The 25,019-nt window shown below is 42.8% G+C and overlaps 1 protein-coding gene and 1 pseudogene across 2 annotated transcripts in view; one reads left to right on the top strand and one right to left on the bottom strand.

Annotated features, from left to right (window-relative positions):
* Positions 1-25,019, top strand: part of MYO5B (myosin VB) — a 388,804-nt gene that overhangs the window by 247,056 nt on the left and 116,729 nt on the right. For both annotated transcript variants that reach the window (XM_030867905.3, XM_030867909.3), the window contains exons 11-12: positions 15,397-15,478; positions 16,006-16,146. In XM_030867905.3, the coding sequence (XP_030723765.1) occupies positions 15,397-15,478; positions 16,006-16,146 (223 nt within the window). The remainder of the gene's footprint in view (positions 1-15,396; positions 15,479-16,005; positions 16,147-25,019) is intronic.
* Positions 11,758-12,012, bottom strand: LOC115859246 (small ribosomal subunit protein eS27-like pseudogene; annotated as a pseudogene).

The following is a 25,019-nucleotide window of genomic DNA, read 5'->3' as shown; positions in this document are numbered from 1 at the left end:
GCTATATTTTGGAAGAGTTTGAGAAGGGTAGGTGTTAGCCCTTTTCTAAATGTTTGGTAGAATTCACCTGTGAAGCCATCTGGTCCTGGGCTTTTGTTTCTTGGGAGTTTTTCAATCACATTTTCAATTTCAATGCTTGTGATTGGTTTGTTCATATTTTCTGTTTCTTCCTGATTCAGTCTTTGAAGGTTGTACTTTTCTAAGAAATTGTTTACTTTTTCCAGGTTGTCCATTTTATTGGTATATGATTGTTTGTAGCAGTCTCTCCTGATCCTTTGTATTTCTGCAGTGTCAGTTGTTACTTCTCCTTTTTCATTTCTAATTCTTTTTTTAAAATTTTTTTAGTTTTTATAAACTTTCTTTTTTTGATTTATTTACTTTGGCTGTATTGGGTCTTCGTTGCTTCACGCAGGCTTTCTCTAGTTGCGGTGAGTGGGGGATACTCTTTGTTGTGGTGCATGGTCCTCTCACTGCAGTGGCCTCTCTGTTGTGGAGCACAGGCTCTAGGACGTGTGGGCTTCAGTAGTTGTGGCGCATGGACTTCAGTAGTTGTGGCTGGTGGGCTGTAGAGCGCAGGCTCAGTAGTTGTGGTGCATGGGCTTAGTTGCTCTGCAGCATATGGGTTGGGATCTTCCCAGACCAGGGCTTGAACCCGTGTCCCCTGCATTGGCAGGCGGATTCTTAACCACTGCACCACCAGGGAAGCCTTCTAATTCTGTTGATTTGAGTCTTCTCCCTTTTTTTCTTGATGAGTCTGGCTAATGTTTTATCAATTTTGTTTATCTTCTCAAAGAACCAGCTTTTACTTTCATTGGTCGTTGCTATTGTTTCCTTCATTTCTTTTTCATTTATTTCTGATCTGATCTTTATGATTTCTTTCCTTCTGCTAACTTTGGGGTTTTTTTGTTCTTCTTTCTCTAATTGCTTTAGGTGTAAGGTTAGGTTGTTTATTTGAGATTTTTCTTGTTTCTTGAAGTAGGATTGTATTACTATAAACGTCCCTCTTAGAGCTGCTTTTGCTGCATCCCATCGGTTTTAGGTTATCGTGTTTTCATTGTCATTTGTCTCTAGGTATTTTTTGATTTCCTCTGTGATTTCTTCAGTGATCTCTTGGTTATTTAGTGGTGTATTGTTTAACCTCCATGTGTTTGTATATTTTACAGTTTTTTTCCTGTAATTGATACCTAGTCTCATAGCATTGTGGTCAGAAAAGATGCTTGATACGATTTCAATTTTCTTAAATTTACCAAGGCTTGATATATGACCCAAGATATGATCTGTCCTGGAGAATGTTCCATGAGCACTTGAGAAGAAAGTGGATTCTGTTGTTTTTGGATGGAATTTCCTATAAATATCAGTTAAGTCCACCTGGTGTAATATGTCATTTAAAGCTTGTGTTTCCTCATTTATTTTCATTTTGGAGGATCTGTCCATTGGTGAACGTGGCGTGTTAAAGTCCCCTACTCTTATTGTGTTAATGTCTATTTCCCCTTTTATTCCTGTTAGCATTTGCCTTATGTATTGAGGTGCTCCTGTGTTGGGTGCATAAATATTTACAATTGTTATATCTTCTTCTTGGATTGATCCCTTGATCATTATGTAGTGTCCTTCTTTGTCTCTTGTAATAGTCTTTGTTTTCAAGTCTGTTTTGTCTGATATGAGTATTGCTACTCCAGCTTTCTTTTGATTTCCATTTGCGTGGAATATCTTTTTCCACCCCCTCACTTTCAGTCCGTATGTGTCCCTAGGTCTGAAATGGGTATCTTCTAGACAGCATATATATGGGTCTTGTTTTTGTATCCATTCAGCCAGTCTGTGTCTTGTGGTTGGAGCATTTAATCCATTTACATTCAAGGTAATTATCGATATGTACGTTCCTGTTACCATTTTCTTAATTGTTTGGGGGCTTTTTTTGTGGGTCTTTACTTGGTTATAGGTTTTTCTCTTTCATCACTTTAAATATGTCCTGCCACTCCCTTCTGTCTTTCTGAGTTTCTGCTAAATGTCAGCTGTTAAACTTATGGGGATTCCCTTGTATGTTATTTGTTGCTTTTCCCTTGCTGCTTTTAATATTTTTTCTTTGTAATTAATTTTTGATAGTTTGATTAATATGGATCTTAGTGTGTTTCTCCTTGGATTTATCCTGTATGGGACTCTCTGCACTTCCTGGTCTTGATTGACTGTTTCCTTTCCCATGTTGGGGAAGCTTTTGACTATAATCTCTTCAAATATTTTCTCAGACACTTTCTTTTTCTCTTCTTCTTCTGGGACCCCTATAATTCAAATTCTTTAATGTTGTCCCAGAGGTCTCTTGAGACTGTCCTCAATTCTTTTCATTCTTTTCTCTTTATTCTGCTCTGTGGCTGTTATTTCCACTACTTTATCTTCCAGGTCACTTATCCATTATTCTACCTCAGTTATTCTTCTATTGATTCCTTCTACAGTATTTTTAATTCCACTTTTTGTGTTGTTCATCATTGTTTGTTTGCTCTTTAGTTCTTCTAGGTCCTTGTTAAACGTTTCTTGTATTTTCTCCGTTCTATTTCCAAGATTTTGGATCATCTTTACTATCATTACTCTGAATTCTTTTTCAGGTAGACTGCCGATTTCCTCTTCATTTGTTTGGTCTTGTGGGTTTTTCCCTTGTTCCTTCATCTGCTGCATATTTCTCTGTCTTCTCATTTTGTTTAACTTACTGTGTTTGGGGTCTCCTTTTCACAGTCTGAAGGTTCATAGTTCCTGTTATGTTTGGTGTCTGCCCACAGTGGGTGAGGTTGGTTCAGTGGGTTGTGTAGACTTCCTGGTGGAGGGACTGGTGCCTTTGTTCTGGTGGGTGGACCTGGATCTTGTCCTTCGGGTGGGCAGGGCTGTGTCTGGTGGTGTGTTTTGGGGTGTCTGTGAACTTAGTATGACTCTAGGCAGCATGACTGCTAAGGGGTGGGGTTGTGTTCCTGTCTTGCTAGTTGTATGGCATGGGGTGTCCAGCACTGGAGCTTGCTGAGCGTTGGGTGGAGCTGGGTCTTAGTGTTCAGGTGGAGATCTCTGGGAGAGCTCTCGCCAATTGATATTACTTGGGGCCGGTAGTTCTCTGGTGGTCCATTGTCCTGGACTCGTCTCTCCCACCTTGGAAGCTCAGACCTGACACGCGACCAGAGCACGAAGACCCTGCCAGCCACACGGCTTGGAAGAAAAGGAAGAAGAAGAAGAAAAAAGAACGAACAGATACTACCCAAAACCAAATGGTAAAAGCAAAACTAAACAGACAAAATCACATAAAGGAACATACACATACACACTCACAAAAAGAAAAAAAAGGGAAAAAAATTTTTGTAAATAGTAAGAAAATAAAAATTTAGAAAAAAGAAAGAGAGCAGCCCAATCAGTAAACAAATCCACCAATGATAGCAAGCACTAAAAACTAAACTAAGATAAACGTAACACCAGAAACAAATCAGACGCAGAAAGCAAACCCCAAGTCTACAGTTGCTCCCAAAGTCCACCACCTGAACTTTGGGAACATTCATTGTCTATTCAGGTATTCCACAGATGCTGGGTTTATCAAGTTGATTGTGGGATTTAATCTGCTACTCATTAGGGTGAATAGAGAAATTTCCCTTTCTCTTCTTTGTTCACACAGCTCCTGGGGTTCAGCTTTGGTTTGGGTCTGTCCTCTGCGTGTAGGTTGCCCTCAGGTGTCTGTTTCCCACCCAGACAGGAGGAGGTTAAAGCAGCAGCTCATTAGGACTCTCTTGCTCACTCAGGCTGGGGACAGGGCGGGGTATGGTAGTCACAACTGGAATGTGGGCCACGCCTGTGGCAACTGAGGCCACCTTAACATCGCAACAGCCTGAGGCGTGCAGTGTGTTCTCCCAGGGATGTTGCACCTGGATCATGGGACCCTGCCAGTGGCAGGCTGCACAGGCTCCCGGCGGCCGGTGTGGGTAGTGACCTGTGCTTGCACACAGGCTTCTTAATTGCAGCAGCAGCAGCAGCGTTAGCAGTTCATGTCCGTCTCTGGAGTCTGAGCTGATAGCCGCGGCTCACGCCTGTCTCTGGAGCTCACTTAGACGGTTCCCTGCCTTCTGTGGGCACACAGAGCAGGAATCCCGTCTCCTCGCACACCCCAAAACAATGGTCTCTTGCCTCTTTGGCAGCTCCAGACTTTTTCCCGGACTCCCTCCCTACTAGCTGTGGCGCACTAGCCCCCTTCAGTCTGTGTTCACGCTGCCAACCCCAGTCCTCTCCCTGCGCTCCGACTGAAGCCGAGCCTCAGCTTGCAGCCCCGGCCACCCCAGCGGGTGAGCAGACAAGCTCCTCGGGCTGGTGAGTGCTGGTCGGCACTGATCCTCTGTGCGGGAATCTCTCCGCTTTGCCCCCTGCACCCCTGTTGCTGTGCTCTCCTCCGTGGCTCCGAAGCTTCCCCTCCGCCACCCCCTGTCTCCACCAGTGAAGGGGCTTCCTAGTGTGTGGAAACTTTTGCTCCTTCACAGCTCCCTCCCAGTGGGGCAGGCCCTGTCCCTATTCTTTTGTCTCTGTTTTTCCTTTTTTCTTTTGCCCCACCCAGGTACGTGGGGAGTTTCTTGCCTTTTGGGAGGTCTGAGGTCTTCTGCCAGCGTTCAGTAGGTGTTCTGTAGGAGCTGTTCCACGTGTAGATGTGTTTCTGATGTATTTGTGGGGAGGAAGGTGAACTCCATGTCTTACTCCTCCGCCACGTTGAAGGTCTCCCCATTGTTAATGGCACGTAAAAGCAGTATGACTGCAGTGCTGCTGATACGTACAGTATCATGCCTTAGTTCTGCTATAGGTACATACTGTCTTAGCAGTGCCTTGAGATTAAATAGGTAGCTCCTCCCTTCTAAGGGATCCCCAGCAAGAGGAAGGCCTCTGTGGGTTGGGCTGCTGGTGCTGCTGAGTCTGGAGGTGTTAGCTGAGCCCCTGCAAGCTGGGATTTTGTGTTCATATTTGCCATTTAATTTTTATAATTGAGTTTATTTGCTCTAAGATCCTGTGCCCGCCCAAAGGGGAGAAATAGATCACAGGGGAGACTTGTCTTTGGTGTGAAGGTGCACTTGTCCGTGGGTGGGTGGGGATCCGTAGGACTCCATCTCCTATTTCTGGTGCCAGCGCCTGACCTGTGTGTCTCCTTCCTCCCCGTGCGGCCGTGGGTTCCTTTGAGAACATCTGACAGCTTTTCAGCGAGGACAGGTCCCATCGCAGGGGGGCTGTGCAACCTGGGGCCCTAGACAAGCACTCTCGGGGAGTCTCCTCCCCTTCTGCTTCCTTCCAGGTGCGCTATGCTGTTTTCTCTTTTTTTAAATCCTTGTTCCTTCTCAGAAGCTAATTTACTTTTTCAAACCTTGTCATAAAGCGGTCATACTTAGAAAGCGATTCATCTCCTCCTGGGGAGAGAGAAATGCCATGCACGGTTCCTCCTCCGTCTGCCCAGTCAGTGCCGGCTTCACATGCTGTGGGCAGAGTTCAGGATGGCAAGTTAGATAAGGTGGGCTCAGCGTGAACCAGCTGCTGTCTAACTGGGCCGTTTGTGGCCAAGTAAAAGCACTTACAGACCACCCTGAAGGTACATACACCTGCTCCTCAACCGTTCTGGTCTGCTGAGAAGTCATTCTCTTTCTTTTCTGGTAAGAAGGTATGTAATGAACGCTTAGGAGACTAAAACCAAAAACTTCACAGGAAAGCAGGTGACTTGAATCTGGAAGTACTCTTTCTGATCCATCAGGTTAATGACACTATTTCTTAATCCGGGAGAAAGTGGCAACATTTGGTGGAAACTGGGATTTACATTGAACTATTTACTGTCATCTCCCTTTCCCAATCATGGTGTTCTTCTGCCCTGTTTCCTGTGGGCTTCAGACACCTTCCAGCTATCTTTCAGAAACCTTCAGAAAAGATACCTTTCGGAAACCCACTGGATCTTTTGTTTTCAGTTACTTGAAAGTGGATGTCATGCTTGATACTCCACCTCTGTGACCCTGTCTAACGACCTCCTCTCATTTCAAACTAATTCCTGTTTTTAGGCTTTATTTACAAACAATATGACTATGGGAAGTGATTCTTCCATGGCATCTGAAAACTCCAGCATTTTTTAAATATTTTGAGTTTCCTACCCAAATCCCTGACCACCAAACTCTGGAGAGGGAGGAGACCATCTATCCCAATGTCTCGCTCGTTGTTTCTCAGCCCTAGATGTGGGGATACCTTGATGCACCTAGAAGGTGCCCTTGGGATGACCTAACGTTTTTAATGTTCTTACTCCTCCTTGTCACCTGTGAGCAAAGGAGAGCGTGTGGCAGCTGCAGAGAGCGGGAAGGAGGGTGGGGCTAGGTTTCTGAATACATTACAGCCCACTGATTAAGAGGAAAGGAAGAAGGAGTTATCTTCCTCTCTGAATTAGGTTGGGAATGTGCAACAAGCAAATGAGAGCGGGATTGCTGCCCCCTCCCCTGCACGTAGGTACTGATTCCTTCAGCTGGGATGACTGTCCGTAGATAAACCGTAGCACCTAGCTGGAGTGTTACTGGGTCACCAGTCAGGCTCATTCTAGAGACAGCTGGAAGGAGTTTCATAGTATAAATGAGCCACTCCAGATTTTTGTATAAATGTTTAATATGTCACTATAGAATCAGCAGCTAGAGTGAATAAACAGTCACTTCTGTAGACATAAGCAAGCAGTGTGTGAGCCAGCATCATACATACATACCTCCCCTTATCATGATCTTCTGAAGGGTAGTTAGTTCAGATGGTAGAAAAGGCTGTGAGCGCCTACGTAAATTGCTTGGGCCACAGCTGCCTGCACCGCAGCTGTGGTGAGCCCCCTGCTCATAGGCCCTGCTCTCAGGCTCTCCTGAACAGTTCCAGATACCCAGTGTCCTGGTAGAAGCACGGCTTCCCTACATCTCGCTCCCCTGCGCCAGCTCCAAAAAGGGCAGAGCAAGCAACACCCAGGGCAATTTAGCCAACCCAAGCCAAGCTCTGTTCCTTAACTAAGGATCTGTGAAGCTGCCTGCAGGGTATTTCTTACCAGGCAGGGGATGGAATTAATCGGAGAGAGCCAGGCAGCTTTTGGCTGGGGTTTCCTTCTCGTGTTGCATTAACCAGCATTTGCCTCTACAGGCTTGGTTAATTACAATCGTAACCCTTTATTCCTCTCTCCTCCTCGAGGCAACGAGAAATAAATGGTTCCAATTTGGGAAGAATACACATTTATTTGTCTTTGACCTGAGCCTTCAAAATGCCGAGACAGCAGGAGGCTTTGGCTATGGCCAGCTCATTCTTGAAGAGGACAGTTGGCCTAGGGGACTTTGGGAGCAAGGCAGGGATAGATTCATGCCTAATGCCGAGGAATGGTGAGGGAGAGGATGCCGAGGGACGTTTGGGCCCCAGGAGCAGGAAATGGGGTTTGCTGGGATTTTATATCTTCCTCAGTTCTTGTGTTACTTTCTGTGTCTCTTATGGTATTTCCTAACTTTAAATTTGCATCCAGCTCTACTCAGTGCTTTTTAATGATTTAAAAAGTATTTTTAAATTGTAGTTTAAAAAAAACACACAATATAAAATTTACCATCTTAACCGTTTTTACGTATACAGTGCAGTAATGTTAAGTATATTCACATTGATGTGCAATAGATCTCTAGAACTTTTTCATCTTGGAAAACTGAAACTCTATACATTAAACAACTCCCATCTTCCCTCACCCAGCCCCTGGCAACCACCATTCTACGTTCTGTCTCTATGATTTTTTTTTTTTTTTTTTTTTTTTTTTGCGGTACGCGGGCTTCTCACTGTTGTGGCATCGCCCTTTGCAGAGCACAGGCTCTGGACGCGCAGGCTCAGCGGCCATGGCTCACGGGCCCAGCCGCTTCACGGCATGTGGGATCTTCCCGGACCAGGGTGTGAACCCGTGTCCCCTGCATTGGCAGGCGGACTCTTAACCACTGCGCCACCAGGGAGGCCCTTGTCTCTATGATTTTGATACTTCCACAGACTTCGTGTAAATGGAATCATAGTATCTATCTTCTGGGACCATCTTATTTCACTTAGCATAACGTCCTCAAGATTCAACCATGTTGTAGCATGTGACAGGATTTCCTTTTTTTTAAAAGGTGAATAATACTGCATTTTATGCATGTACCACATTTTATCTATCCATTGATGGACATTTGGGCTGCTTCTGCCTCTTGGCTATTGTGAAAATGCTGCAATGACCAAGGAAGGGTGTGCAAATATCTCTTCTTTTAGACTTCTTGGATATATAACCAGAAGTAGGATTGCTGGATCATATAGTAATTCTATTTTTAATTATTTGAGGAACATCCCTGTTGTTTTTTATAGTAGCTGCACCAATTTACCTTTTTACCAGTAGTGCCCAGGGGTTCCAGTTTCTCCACGTCCTTGCCAACACTTGTTGTTTTCTGTTTTTTTGATAGTGGACATCCCAATAGGTATGAGGTGGTATCTCGTGGTTTTGATATGCATTTCTCTAATGATTTATGATGGTCTTTTCATATGCTTCTTGGCCATTCATATATCTTCTTGGAGAAATGTTTTAAGTTCTTTGACCATTTTTAAATCAAGTTATTTACTTTTTTTTTGAGTTGTAGGATTTCTTTATATATTCTGGATATTAACCCCTTTTCAGAAATATGATTTGCAAACATGTTCTACAGTTCTGTAAGTTGCCTTTAATGATATATTTTAAGTAAATTTCTTAGGCTCACCATTTGCCTTCATCATTTTGATGGAAATTCTTTCTTTTTTTTGATGGAAATTCTTTGTGTCTTTGTTATGTTTTGTTTTCTTGGTCTCACTCTTCAAAATAGACTTACAGATAATTTCACAATCCTAAGTTATTTATTCGGAGAAGACTACCCATCCCCTCTCTGTCTAGTATGGAAAGGTTTCATGGCGAATGGAGGGGGAGAAGTCAGTGATTGCATTTACCCTGCAGCCTGTGAACAGTGACCCAACCTTGGACAGCCCAGAAGATTCCTGGACATGTCTTCTTCAGGGTAGACATGCATAGCTGGCCCCAGTGTTCTCAGATCCAGCAGATCACCCGAAGCAACTGGGTTCTCCCTGGAATCTCTGAGTCTCCCAGGAGAGCCATGTAACTCAGAGTGCTTGAAAGTCAAGCTCAACCTTCCAGAATTGCTCTGACACAGCCCTTTGGAGCATTCCTGGAACCAAACACCACTACATAGTCTTAAAGCTTGGATAAATTCCCGTTTCTCTCTGTCCATGCCAGCACCCCCATGAATTCACCCTCCTTTAAATTCTTGTAACACATAAAATCTCTACTAGTTGGAAGGTTTCATATACTGGTTTCATGTTATCCTCCTAATAGCTCTGTTGGGCAGGGTCCATGACTTGCTCTTCTCTGCAGCCCTTACAGTTCCTGGGACAGTTGACTGATGGATTGGAAGAGGGTTACCATATGGTGGGCATCTTTCTGTCCCACATTAGATTTTCAGACATGGAGAATAGCCGGGAATTGGAGCACACTGCAAACTGAATGGACTTAGGTCCTCCAGAAGAACTATTCTTGACCTTGGGATGTGAGCAGTGCCCAGAACTGTGCTGTCCCTGAAGGACAAGTCCTATGTGGGGACATCTGGGCACAGAGAGAAGCACGTGAGCAGAATTCAAGTCCTGCCATTCTTAGGTGCAGCTGGCACCCCAGGATTGTTTAGTAAAGAGATAAGAAGGATTGGCCTCCCTAACAGACTGCAAGGTGCCCTTGTGAGGTTTCGTGGGCTTCAGGAGGGAAAGAGACCTTGAGAGGACTTGTTTGACTTTTAGTACTCATTCCCTAGAAGCCCCCCTCTATGTCTAACCTATATCACATATCTTTTCTTTTGACCTTTGGTAGAAGGATAGAGAGAGGTCTTGGTGAAATAGAAAGACAAGCCTGAGCTAAGAAAGTCTAGTTCCTTTGACCTGTGCTCCAGGGGAAGAACTGTTTCCCAACCTTCAAAGCATCTCATTGCCTCTCTGCTCTGGAATGAATGGTTCGTGGAGGTTAATAATTAACTCAGAGTGACAGGTTGACTTCTTTTTATTGCAGTTTCACTTTCCCACAGACACTGCCTTATTTTTATAGAGGTGCTTGTATCCCTTACCCCATCCTGAAGTCGGGTAGAATGAGAAGGGAATTTTCTACTTTTCTACTACGTTTTTGAAGATAGGGGAACATTGAAGTAGGGGTGATAATTGTACCACCATGAGTACAGATCTCAGGTCTCAGGATCGAATCCTATTTCATGTTTTGACCTTCCTCCCACCCAAGGATTCTACTCTAAATATTCCCAACATTGATTTTAGAAGAGAAATCCAATTCCCTCTCATATATAAATTTCTTTGTGATATTTTAATCTTGTGAACTATAAATTGATCCATTGTGTTTATTTTAAAAGTCATCTCTATTGATGGCAAGAATTACTACAAATACAATTTAATTTAGAGAAGTTGCCCTATCTCCCTATCTGTGGTTTTCTTAGACATTTTCCAAGCTACCCAAACCCCTCATTCATGTCTGGCCCTCCAGCATTACAGTAATTACACTAGACGGCAGGGGAATTGTTACGAGATAATATCTTAGAAATAGAGAAATTATGAGCTAATTTCAGGTCCTCTCAAATTAATGAGAATGTTCCTTGTGGAGTGCTACCAATGTAAACCTTTAAAAAATGACAAGTGGGAGATATTTAAATCCTTTATCTGTGGAGCCCAGTCCAAGCTCAGCAAGCACACCCGTGTGCTGTTATCTGGCCGGTTGCTAGGGTAGCTCTTTTATCTTCCTTCTAGGTTTTATTAATGAAATTTCCTCTGGGACTTGGCTGTCACCAGCAACCTTCCTTGGGGTGTGACGGGATTATAGGGAGAGGAAATGCGGTCCTAGGAGGCATAACTTGGGCTATAGGACCATCCTCTGGGCTGGGAGGACCCTCATCCAGGGTAAGGACTGGAAGAGCCAGTGCCTCCCTCCTGCATGGTCTGGGGTGCCTCCACCTCTGATCGTGTTTTATTGACCTAGAATTACTTCTGTGGGCATGACCAAAGGCTGTGCTTTAATGTGGTTGTCTCCAAGCAGTTGATTCCTCTGATCTCAAGATGATTTCCCACTTCTCCGCGTCTTATACCTTGGTGGGGGAGGTGGGCACAGAGGAGGAGAAGCCTGATGTTTTCTGGGCACTGAGCCAACCCTGTTGGGCATCTGATGCATTTATTTTTGCTGGTTCTGCTGCTTATGGTGCTGCCTTTCCACCACCACTACCGTCCCCAACCCCACCAGGGGCAGCTCCAACATTTCTATTAGGGAGTGGTAGTTCAGCCTGTTTGGAAGCGCTGGCATAAATTTATGTAAGACTGAGAAAATTCAGTCACCCATACAAAGAGTGAGAGGGCTAGCGATGTGAGGTTATGAAGGCTGAAGCCTGTGTCCCCAGCCTGGGGTCCCTCGGTGTCACCCCTCTCCCGCTCTCCACGTGCTCAAACACTTCCTCCCCTGGGAAGTTTTCCTCTCCTCCACAGCCCTTCCTAGTCATCTCTTCCTTCTTTATGTATTTATTTATTTATGCTCATAATCAAAACTTTATTGAAAAACTGACATCAAAATAGGAGAGCATTGTCGTATACCTTACAGAATTAAACATAATTCCATCATCTTGGTAGATGAACTAGAATCACTGAACAGATAAGGCTTTCTGTGATAGAACACAATTCAGGAAGCTGCGTGGGTCATTAGTGGTGCTGTCTTCTACATGAACACCCTTCTGTGAGTCTGGCCTTTCTTCCCATCAGCTGGCACAACACTGTTGAACAACCAACACAAAGCCCCACTGTCTGAGCGTGGCTGAAAACTGTGGTAATCCTGTAGCAACCTGGACATTTTACATCCATAAAGAATTTGGACTTTGAACCAGCCAGTTTTTTTTTTTAATGTTTTTTCTTTTCTTCTTCCAAGGAAGGATGCAGTAAATCTCTAGCCAAAGGCATGTTGAGGCTTTCGCAAGCCCAGCCTGTCCAAAGCAGCAGCACCTGGGCACATGGCGTCCTCCCCTTCCTTCCTTCCTTCCTTCCTTCCTTCCTTCCTTCCTTCCTTCCTTCCTTCCTTCCTCCCTCCCTCCCTCCCTCCGTCCCTCCCTCCCTTCCTTCCTTCCTTCCTTCCTTCCTCCCTTCCTTCCTTCCTTCCTTCCTTCCTTCCTTCCATTTTTTTTGACTTATTTATTTTTCATTCTTTCTTAAATGGAACTTTTATTCCTTTCTGAGTTAATGTGGTCTCAGAAATCACTCTCTCTGGATTCAAATATTGGCTCTTCTGTCTACTGACTCTCTGACTTCAGACAGGTTATTTAGTTTCTTCAACAGTAGGATGGGATTAGTAATAGACCCGAGCTCTTGTTTGTTGTGGGTGTTCAGGGAGCTCATGAAGCATCTGGGGCTTGGTGCTCTATAGGTGCTCATTTACAGGGTCCCTGCCAGCTCATTCAGCACGGTGCGTGAATGAGAAGAAGGTACCTCTTCCTCCTCGATGTCTTCCCCTTCTTACCCCCTCAGCCTGATGCCTTTGCTCTGCGAACACGGTGGCCCCACTCATTTGTAGCTCAAGCTGCTGATGCTATAATGATGCTCCCAGCTTGGGGGGTGATCACATCCGTTCAGTTGTACAAGTGAATCTCATCTCCACACGCCATCGGTCATTTGAAGTCCTCTCATTTCCACCTTCCTTAATGTCTTTAGAACATCCCCATTACTTGGCCACCACCAGCCTCAGCCATGACCTGATTGGATCTTTCCTGAATTACTGCTCCAGTAGTAACTGCCTTACTCGACCTCCTGCATTCAGTCTCGCACACCTTCCCACAAATCACAGTGTTTCTAAGATGCAAGTATGGTTGTCATTTCTTTTCTTTTTTTTAAAAAATAAATTGATTTTATTTATTCTTGGCTGCATTGGGTCATTGCTGTGTGCGGCTTTCTCTAGTTGAGGTGAGTGGGGGCTACTCTTCACAGTGGTGCGCAGGCTTCTCATTGCTGTGGCTTCTCTTGTTGCGGTGCCTGGGCTCTAGGTGTGTAGGCTTCATAGTTGCGGCACACGGGCTCAGTAGTGGTGGCTCGCAGGCTTTAGAGTGCAAGCTCAGTAGTTGTGGCACACAGGCTTAGTTGCTCTGTGGCATGTGGGATCTTCCCGGACCAGGGCTTGAACCCATGTCCCCTGCATTGGCAGGCAGATTCTTAGCTACTGTACCACCAGGGAAGCCCTGGTTGTCATTTCTTAATTTAAAATCCTTCAAATTTTCCCCATTTCTCCTGGTGAAATCCAAACCCCTCAAGTGTAGCATACAAGGCCTGCAGGTGGGACTGTGCCCGGCTGTGCTGTGCCGTGCCGTGTCTCGTCTCCTTACCTGCCCTCCTCTCTGCAGGCTCCACCTCTTCTCCAACTCCCTTCCCCAGCAGTGATCGAGCCATATTGCAAACATTTCAGTTGAGTAGTTGATGTCAGTTATTGATGATCTGAAGTATAAAGAGCTCAAATAAGTCCATTTTTAAAGTTAAAACCCAAAAAATACTTCACCAATCACAGACAGTTCACAAGGTACAGACAACTAGTACACACACACACACACACACACACACAGAAAAATGTTGAGCTCTATCAATAAAGATATTAAAAATCAAAGAACAACATTTTTCGTATAATAATTAACCAAAGATTTTTAAAAGTTAATCTACGTTACTGACCAAAGATCTCTGATGCATTAATACTCCCAGTGAGGGGCAATGAGAACGTACCTGATTGGAGCACAAGGGAACTTTTGGGGTGATTGTGGTGATAAAAATTGTTCTATATCTGGATTGTGATGGTGGACACAGGTAGTATAATATTTATCAGAAACTCATTGAAATATATCTTTCAAATTGGTGCATCTTATCGTACATAAACTCTAAGTCAAACATGAATTTAAAGACAACTTGATTAACCAGGATTAGGTGAACAAGATGCTTTCATACGTTGGGAGGCTGGGGTGGGGGTAGGGTGATAACATCAATGGGCTCCATCTTTCTGGAAGGTGATTTTCTTCTATTTAAGAAAACAAACTCCAACATGGTAATTTTCCTTCTAGAATAGCATCTTAAAGATCACGAATTCAAAGATGTATATCCAATATTTGTCACAGCAATGATAGCAGCTAAAAACTGGAAAAAGAACCAAAATGTTCTACAATAGGTGATTGGTTAAATTATGATTCATCTGCATGGGGACCACTGCCAGCCCAGGAGAAGCCTTTGTGTGAATTGGAAAAAGGCATCCCTTCTGGGGCAAATGCTCCCTCCCAGACTTGAGGGGGGCATCAGCTAAATTCTGGCCCCACTGGACCCCTCACCTGGGCACCTGTACAATCCTCAGGCCTAAAGCAGCATCTGTGATCCATACGAGGGTCCATGAGGCAGACATTAAAACTGATGTCGTTCGGGACTTCCCTGGTGGCTCAGTGGTTAAGAATCTGCCTGCCAGTGCACGGGACACGGGTTCGATCCCTGGTCCGGGAAGATCCCACGTGCTGCGGAGCAACTAAGCCCGTGCACCACAACTACTGAACCTGCACTCTAGAGCCCGCAAGCCACAACTACTGAGGCCCACGCATCTAGAGCCCATGCCCCGCAACTACTGAGCCCACATGCGGCAACTACTGAAGCCCGTGCACTCTAGGGTCCACGTGCCGCAACTACTGAGCCCGCATGCTGCAACCACTGAAGTCCACCTGCCTAGAGCCTGTACTCTGCAACAAGAGAATGCAGTGAAGAGTAGCCCCTGCTCACCGCAACTAAAGAAAGGCTGCGGGCAGCAACAAAGACTCAGTGCAGCCAAAAAACAGACTCAACGCAGCCAAAAACCAATAAATAAATAAATAAAACTGATGCCTTTGAAGAACAATGGCATGGGAAAATGTTGAATAACGAATGGGGAGTTAAATGACAAGTATAGGTATAATTTTACATATAATTCTACTTTTCTCAAAAATGTAAAATCACTAGACGGAAACATACCAAAGTGTAACTGGTGGTTAACATGAGTGATAGAATCACGGGTGACTTTCTCTTTTTTACACCTGCTTTTTCCGAATGTCCTGCTGTCAGTACTTTTTCTAATTGCGAAAAAGATGTACGTTCTTACTTTCCTATTTAATAGGACTCTGTCGTGCTAATGCCGGCAACAGTGGTCTCTTTGGGCACAAGAGCAGATGGGAATTGTCTGCTGGAGTTAAGGCTAGAGCTGGGTGGGAGCAGAGGACGAGGGCTGCCTTGCTGAAGTCCCAGTGATTCCTTCGATAAAAGTAGATGTCTCTTACTTTATCCTCTGCTCTTTCCATTCTGCAGGTTTGAGACATTTGACGTGAACAGCTTTGAGCAGTTTTGTATCAACTATGCGAATGAGAAGCTCCAGCAACAGTTCAACTTGGTAGGTTTTTCTGGACCCGGACATGTCGGGTGGGGGAGACCTCTCTCCCCACCAGGGAGTGGCAGACAGCCCGGCCTACTTCTCTTCTGTCCAGGGTCAGTGGGCTCTAGCTCCGCCCTGACCTGCCCTTGGTTTCCTGGTGGTGCCCCAGCTCTAGGCAGGTGCTCCCCACTGCTCAGAAGAAGGTCAGTGATCCTCTCCTTGGCTTTGACTCCCACTCTTTTGACCCCGAGCTTCTATGGTATTTGAGCAATTGAAAGCCAGCTATGAGGCTTCTCGCTACTGGTTGAGGTATGACATTACAGGTGATTATTGGAGTGTCCTAAGGAAGGGTTCACTTGGGAGTGAGGATCACCTCACTGAGCTTTTTTCTTCTGCGTTCATGACTGTGACTTGTGCCTAAACCTTTTCTAGCGAGTATGCACCATCCTCCAGGGCTCAGAACCCATGTGGTTGAAGCTCAGGGGAGTTGAAAGTTAAGGTGTGTCTATAGTTCACTAACCTTGACCTTTCACTTCTTACACCAGCATGTATTCAAGTTGGAGCAAGAGGAATACATGAAGGAGCAGATCCCTTGGACCTTGATTGATTTTTATGATAACCAACCTTGTATTGACCTCATAGAAGCTAAGCTGGGCATCTTGGACCTGTTGGATGAAGAATGTAAGGTAAAACCGATGATGCTATCATTGAATCAGTTCAATTCTAGGCTTGGGGTGTGGGGCAGAGGACTGCTCTGTGGTGCAGGGGAACATGTGAGATCTCAAAGCTGGAATTTCATCTGTGATTAGCTGGCCTTTAGTTTGCTGGGAGAAGCGCTGGTGTCTGTTCTGCATACTAGAAGATACCAGAAGGTAACACGTTGAGTATGACTGGCAGGTATTGCTGCATTGGTGAACGTGTGCCTCTTCTGTCAGAGACTGGGTGTTACGGATTGGCATGATGTGATGGTGGTATGGATTTGGTGCCCCACATCACCTAGGTGCTGAGAGAAGGACCCCGACTTGTAGACAGGCATCCCACAGAGTGTGAGTCAAGAGCACAGGGTCATCTTTACCGTGCCAGATGGCTTGGGAGCGATAAGAGCCACATGCTTGGTAGCAGGTGAAAGCTGTAGATTTCCCCCATGTAGCCTGTCAGGGATGCTACCTGCTATAACAGGAAGAGCCCTGAGTTGCCAACATGGAGAGAAACAGGCAGCCTTGGAAATGTGGGGCAGGGGAACTGGGTGTTATCAATCACCTAACTACTTTGGCCTTTGGTTTTCTGCTCTATAAATTGAGGGGGGTTGGATCTGATGATCTTCAAAACTTCTCCTGGTTTGGTGTTTGGTGATCAGGGGGTAAATGTTTGCCAGCTCCTCCAGTGATGGAAACTCTAATTAAAAGGTGTAGAAGCCACGTGGTTCTCAGTATTGAAACGAAAGAGCCCAGTTGAGTTTACTTTCTGGTCTCCCATGTCTTCCCTCTAAAGGGTGGCTTGTGACTTGATGGTTTAGGAGGAGCAGATGTTTCCCTTCCAGAAGGACTCTCCAAGTTTCATTGCCTTTGAAAGTGAGAAGGAACAATTAATAAGACAGTGGAAGACAGAATGAAAATACACTGAAATCCACAGCACGTTTTTTTTAGTGATGAGAGTGGGCACCCTTGTCTTGTTCCTGATCTTAGAGGAAATGCTTTCAGTTTTTCACAACTAAGAATGATATTGGAGAGGAACCAAGATGGCGGAGTAGAAGGACGTGCTCTCACTACGTCTTACGAGAACACCAGGATCACAACTAGCTGCTGGACAATCATCGACAGGAAGACACTGGAACTCACCAAAAAAGATGCCCCACATCCAAAGGCAAAGGAGAAGCCACAATGAGATGGTAGGAGGGGCGCAATCACAGTAAAATCAGTTCCCATAACTGCTGGATGGGTGACTCACAGACTGGAGAACACTTATACCACAGAAATCCACCCACTGGACTGAAGGTTCTGAACCCCACGTCGGGCTTCCCAACCTGGAGGTCCGGCAACAGGAGGAGGAATTCCTAGAGAATCAGACTTTGAAGACTGGTGGGAATTGACTGCAGGACTTTGACAGGACTGGGGGAAACAGAGACTGTACTCTTGGAGGGCACACAAAAGTAGTGTGTGCATCAGGACCCAGGGGAAGGAGCAGTGACCCCATAGGAGACTGAACCAGACCTACCTGCTAGTGTTGGAGAGTCTCCTGCAGAGACGGGTGGGGGGTGGCTGTGGCTCACCATGGGGACAAGGACACTGGCAACAGACGTTCTGGGAAGTAATCCTTGGAGTGAGCCCTCCCAGAGTCTGTCATTAGCCCCACCAAAGAGCCCAGGTAGCCTCCAGTGTTCGGTTGCCTCAGGCCAAACAACCAACAGGGAGGGAACCCAGCCGCACCCATCAATAGTCAAGCGGATTAAAGTTTTACTGAGGTCTGCCCACCAGAGCAACAGTCTGCTCTGCCCACCACCAGTCCCTCCCATCAGGAAACTTACACAAGCCTCTTAGATAGCCTCATCCACCAGAGGGCAGACAGCAGAAGCAAGAAGAACTACAATCCTGCAGCCTGTGGAACAAAAACCACATTCACAGAAAGACAAGATGAAAAGGCAGAAGGCTAGGTACTAGATAAAGGAACAAGATAAAACCCCAGAAAACCAACTAAATGAAGTGGAGATAGGCAACCTTCCAGAAAAAGAATTCAGAATAATGATAGTGAAGATGATCCAGGACCTCGGAAAAAAAATGGAGGCAAAGATCGAGAAGATGCAAGAAATGTTTAGCAAAGACCTAAAAGAATAAAATACAAACAAACAGAGATGAACAATACAATAACTGAAATGAAAACTACACTAGAAAGAATCAATAGCAGAATAACTGAGACAGAAGAACAGATAAGTGACCTGGAAGAGAGAATGGTGGAATTCACTGCTGCAGAACAGAATAAAGAAAAAAGAATGGAAAGAAATGAAGGCAGCCTAAGCGACCTCTGGGACAACATTAAACACAATAACATTCGCATTATACGGGTCCCAGAAGGAGAAGAGAGAGAGAAAGGACCGGAGAAAATATTTGAAGAGATTATAGTGGAAAACTTCCTTAACATGGGAAAGGAAATGGCCACCCAAGTCCAGGAAGCCCAGAGAGTCCCATACAGGATAAACCCAAGGAGAAACACGACGAGACACATAGTAATCAAACTGAGAAAAATTAAAGACAAAGAAAAATTATTGAAAGCAGCAAGGGAAAAATGACAAATAACATACAAGGCAACTTTCATAAGGTTAACAGCTGATTTCTCAGCAGAAACTCTACAAGCCAGAAGGGAGTGGCATGACATACTTAAAGTGATGAAAGGGAAGAACTTACAACCAAGATGACTCTACCTGGCAAGGATCTCATTCAGATTCAATGGAGAAATCAAAAGCTTTACAGACAAGCAAAAGCTAAGAGAATTCAGCACCACCAAATCAGCTCTACAACAAATGCTAAAGGAACTTCTCTAAGTGGGAAACACAAGAGAAGAAAAGGACCTACAAAAACAAACCCAAAACAATTAAGAAAATGGTCATAGGAACATACATATCAATAATTACCTTAAATGTGAATAGATTAAATGCTCCAACCAAAAGACAGAGGCTTGCTGAATGGATGCAAAATCAAGACCCATCTATATGCTGTCTACAAGAGACCCACTTCAGACCTAGGGACACATACAGACTGAAAGTGAGGGGATGGAAAAAGATATTCCATCCAAATAGAAATCAAAAGAAAGCTGGAGTAGCAATACTCATATCAGATAAAATAGACTCTAAAATAAAGAATGTTACAAGAGACAAGGAAGGACACTGCATAATGATCAAGGGATCAATCCAAGAAGAAGATATAACAATTATAAATATATTTGCAACCAACATAGGAGCACCTCAATACATAAGGCAACTGCTAACAGCTATTAAAGAGGAAATCGACAGTAACACAGTGATAGTTGGGGACTTTAACACCTCACTTACACCAATGGACAGATCATCCAAAATGAAAATAAATAAGGAAATAGAAGCTTTAAATGACACAATAGACCAGATAGATTTAACTGATATTTATAGGACATTCCATCCAAAAACAGCAGACTACACTTTCTTCTCAAGTGTGCATGGAACATTCTCCAGGATAGATCACATCTTGGGTCACAAATCAAGCCTCAGCAAATTTAAGAAAGTTGAAATCATATCAAGCATCTTTTCTGACCACAACGCTATGAGATTAGAAGTGAATTACAGGGAAAAAAACGTAAAAAAGACAAACACATGGAGGCTGAACAATACGTTACTAAATAACCAAGAGATCACTGAAGAAATCAAAGAGGAAATCAAAAAATACTTAGAGACAAATGACAATGAAAACACGACGATCCAAAACCTATGGGATGCAGCAAAAGCAGTTTTAAGAGGGAAGTTTATAGCTATACAAGCCTACCTCAAGAAACAAGAAAAATCTCAAAACAATCTAACCTTAGACCTAAAGGAACTAGAGAAAAGAGAACAAACAAAACCCAAAGTTAGCAGAAGGAAAGAAATCATAAAGATCAGAGCAGAAATAAATGAAATAGAAACAAAGAAAACAGTAGCAAAGATCAATAAAACTAAAAGCTGGTTCTTTAAGAAGATAAAGAAAATTGATTAGCCAGACTCATCAAGAGAAAGTGGGAGAGGACTCAAATCAATAAAATTAGAAATGTAAAAGGAGAAGTTACAACAGACACCGCAGAAATAGAAAGCATCCTAAGAGACTGCTACAAGCAACTCTATGCCAATAAACTGAACAAGGTGGAAGAAATGGACAAATTCTTAGATAGGTATAACCTTCCAAGACTGAACCAGGAAGAAATACAAAATATGAACAGACCAATCACAAGTAATGAAATTGAAACTGTGATTAAAAATCTTCCAACAAACAAAAGTCCAGGACCAGAGGGCTTCACAGGTGAATTAAACATTTAGAGAAGAGCTAACACTGATCCTTCTCAAACTCTTCCAAAAAATTGCAGAGGAAGGAACACTCCCAAACACATTCTGTGAGGCCACCATCACCCTGATAGCAAAACCAGACAAAGATACTACAAAAAAAGAACATTACAGACCAATATCACTGATGAACATAGATGCAAAAATCTTCAACAAAATACTAGCAAACAGAATCCAACAATACATTAAAAGGATCATACACCATGATCAAGTGGGATTTATTCCAGGGATGCAAGGATTCTTCAGTATACGCAAATCAGTCAATGTGATACACCATATTCACAGATTGAAGAATAAAAACCGTATGATCATCTCAATAGATGCAGAAAAAGCTTTTGACAAAATTCAGCACCGATTTATGTTAAAAACTCTCCAGAAAGTGGGCATAGAGGGAACCTACCTCAACGTAATAAAGGCCATATCTGACAAACCCACAGCAAACATCATTCTCAATGGTGAAAAGCTGAAAGCATTTCCTCTAAGATCAGGAAAAAGACAAGGATGTCCACTCACACCACCATTATTCAACATAGTTTTGGAAGTCCTAGCCACAGCAATCAGAGAATAAAAAGAAATAAAAGGAATACAAATTGGAAAAGAAGAAGTAAAACTGTCACTGCTTGCAGATGACATGATACTATACATAGAGATCCTAAAAATGCCACCAGAAAACTACTAGAGCTAATCAATGAATTTGGTAAAGTGGCAGGGTACAAATTTAATGCACAGAAATCTCTTGCATTCCTATACACTAATGATTAAAAATCTGAAAGAGAAATTAAGGAAACACTCCCATTTACCATTGCAACAAAAAGAATAAAATATCTAGGAATAAACCTACCTAGGGAGACAAAAGACCTGTATGCAGAAAACTATAAGACACTGTTGAAAGAAATTAAAGGTGATACCAACAGATGGAAAGATATACCATGTTCTTGGTTTGGAAGAATCAATACTTTGAAAATGACTATACTACCCAAAGCAATCTGCAGATACAATGCAATCCCTATAAAATTACCAATGGCATTTTTTACAGAGCTAGAACAAAAAATCTTTAAATTTGTATGGAGACACAAAAGACCCCGAATAGCCAAAGCAGTCTTTAGGGAAAAAAAACGGAGCTGGAGGAATCAGATTCCCTGGCTTCAGACTATGCTACAAAGCTACAGTAATCAAGACAATATGGTACTGGCAGAAAAACAGAAACATAGATCAATGGAACAAGATGGAAAGCCCAGAGATAAACCCACACACCTATGGTCAACTAATCTATGACAAAGGAGGCAAGGTTATACAATGGAGAAAAGACAGTCTCTTCAATAAGTGGTGCTGGGAAAACTGGACAGCTGCATGTAAAAGAATGAAATTAGAACCCTCCCTAACACCATACACAAAAATAAACTCAAAATGGATTCGATACTTAAATGTAAGACCGGACAGTATAAAACTCTTAGAGGAAAACATAGGAAGAACCCTCTTTGACATAAATCACAGCAAGATCTTTTTTGATCCACTCCTAGCATAATGGAAATAAAAACAAAAATAAACAAATGGGACCTAATGAAACTTAAAAGCTTTTGCACAGCATAGGAAACCATAAACAAGATGAAAAGACAACTCTCAGGATGGGATAAAATATTTGCAAATGAATCAATGGACAAGGGATTAATCTCCAAAATATATAAACAGGTCATGCAACTCAATATTAAAAAAAACAAACAACCCAATCCAAAATGGGTAAAAGAGCTAAATAGACATTTCTCCAAAGAAGACATACAGGTGGCCAAGAAGCACATGAAAAGCTGCTCAACATCACTAATCATTAGAGAAATGCAAATCAAAAGTACAGTGAGGTATCACATCCACCAGTTAGAATGGGCGTCCTCAGAAAATCTACAAACAACAAATGCTGGAGAGGTTGTGGAGAAAAGGGAACCCTCTTGCACTGTTGGTGGGAATGTAAATGGATACAGCCACTATGGAGAACAGTACGTAGGTTCCTTAAAAAACTAAAAATAGAATTACCATGTGATCCAGCAATCCCACTACTGGGCATATACCCAGATAAAACCGTAATTCAAAAAGACTCATGCACCCCAGTGTTCACTGCAGCACTATTTACAATAGCCAGGTCATGAAAGCAACCTATATGCCCACTGACAGACGAATGGATAAAGAAGTTGTGGTACCTATATACAATGGAATATTACTGAGCCATAAAAAGGAACGAAATTGGGTCATTTGTTGAGACGTGGATGGCTCTGGAGACTGTCATACAGAGTGAAGTAAGTCAGAAAGAGAAAAACAAATATCGTATATTAACGCATGTATGTGAACCTAGAAAAATGGTACAGATGAACCAGTTTGCAGGGCAGAAGTTGAGACACAGATGTAGAGAACAAACGTATGGACACCAAGGGGGGAAAGCCGTTGTGGGGTGGGGATGGTGGTGTGATGAATTGGGCTATTGGAATTGACATGTATACACTGATGTGTATAAAATTGATGACTAATAAGAGCCTGCTGTATAAAAAAATTAATTAAATTAAACTTAAAAGTTTTAAAAAAAAGAATGATGTTGGCTGTGGGTTTGTCATATGTGTTCTCTATTATGTTGAGGTAGGTTCCCTCTATGCCCACTTTCTGGAGAGTTTTTATCATAAATGGGTGTTGAATTTTGTCAAAAGCTGCTTCTGCACCTATTGAGATTATCATATGGTTTTTATCCTTCAGCTTGTTAGTATGGTGTATCCCATTAATTGATTTGCATATATTGAAGAATCCTTGCATTCCTGGGATAAACCCCACTGGATCATGGTGTATGATCCTTTTAATGTGCTGTTGGATTCTGCTTGCTAGTATTTTGTTGAGGATTTTTGTATCTATGTTCATCAGTGGTATTGGCCTGTAAATTTCTTTTTTTGTGACATCTTTGTCTGGTTTTGGTATCGGTGATGGTGGCCTCATGCAATGAGTTTGGGAGTGTTCCTGCCTCTGCTGTATTTTGGAAGAGTTTGAGAAGGATAGTTGTTAGCTCTTCTATAAATGCTTGATAGAATTTTCCCGTGAAGCCATCTGGCCCTGGGCTTTTGTTTGTTGGAAGATTTTTAATCCCAGTTTCAACTTAACTGCTTGTGATTGATCTGTTCATATTTTCTGTTTCTTCCTGGTTCATTCTCAGAAGGTTGTGCATTTCTAAGAATTTGTTTCTTCCAGGTTGTCCATTTTACTGGCATATAGCTGCTTATAGTAGTCTCTCATGATCCTTTGTATTTATGATGTGTCACTTGTTAGTTCTACTTTTTCATTTCTAATTCTGTTGATTTGAGTCCTCTCCCTTTTTTTTCCTGATGAGTCTGGCTAATGGTTTATCAATTTTTTTAATCTTCTCAAAGAACCAGCTATTAGTTTTATTGATCTTTGCTATTGTTTCCTTCATTTCTTTTTCATTTATTTCCAATCTGATCTTTATGATTTCTTTCCTTTTGCTAGCTTTGGGTTTTTTTGTTCTTTCTTCTCTAATTGCTTTAGGTGTAAGGTTAGGTTATTTGAGATTTTTCTTGTTTCTTGAGGTAGGATTGGGTTGCTATAAACTTCCCTCTTAGACTGCTTTTGCTGCATCCCATAGGTTTTTGGTTGTCATGTTTTCATTGTCATTTGTTTCTGGGTATTTTTTGATTTCCTCTTTAATTTCTCAGTGATCTCTTGGTTATTTAGTAGTGTATTGTTTAGCCTCAATGTGTTTGTATTTTTTACAGTTTTTTTTTCCTGTAATTGATATCTAGTCTCATAATGCTGTGGTCGGAAAAGTTGCTTATACGATTTCAATTTTCTTAAATTTCCCAAGGCTTGATATGTGACCCAAGATGTGATCTATCCTGGAGAATGTTCCATGTGCACTTGAGAAGAAAGTGTATTCTGTTGTAGTTGAATGGAATGTCCTGTAAATATCAATTAAGTCCATCTGGTCTAATGTGTCATTTAAAGCTTGTGTTTCCTTATTTATTTTCTGTTTGGATGATCTGTCCTTTGGTGTAAGTGGGGTGTTAAAGTCTCCCACTATTATTGTGTTAATGTTGATTTCTGCTTTTATGGCTGTTAGCGTTTGCCTTACGTATTGAGGTGCTCCTGTGTTGGGTGCATAAGTATTTATAGTTGTTATGTCTTCTTGGATTGATCCCTTGATCATTATGTACTGTCCTTCCTTGTCTCATGTAAGTCTTTATTTTAAAGTGTATTTTGTCTGATACGAGTATTGCTACTCCAGCTTTCTTTTGATTTCCATTTGGTTGGAATATCTTTTTCCATCCCCTCACTTTCAGTCTGTATGTGTCCCTAGGTCTGAAGTGGATCTCTTGTAGACAGCATATATATGGGTCTTGTTTGTGTATCCATTCAGCCAGTCTGTGTCTTTTGGTTGGAGCATTTTATCCGTTCACATTTAAGGTAATTATCAATATGTATGTTCCTATGACCATTTTCTTAATTGTTTTGGGTTTGTTTTTG

The sequence above is a fragment of the Globicephala melas genome, chromosome 13 (assembly GCF_963455315.2).
Source record: "Globicephala melas chromosome 13, mGloMel1.2, whole genome shotgun sequence".
NCBI lineage: Eukaryota > Metazoa > Chordata > Mammalia > Artiodactyla > Delphinidae > Globicephala > Globicephala melas.
Note: the sequence above shows the minus strand (reverse complement) of the source record. Positions and strands in the feature narration are given on the sequence as shown.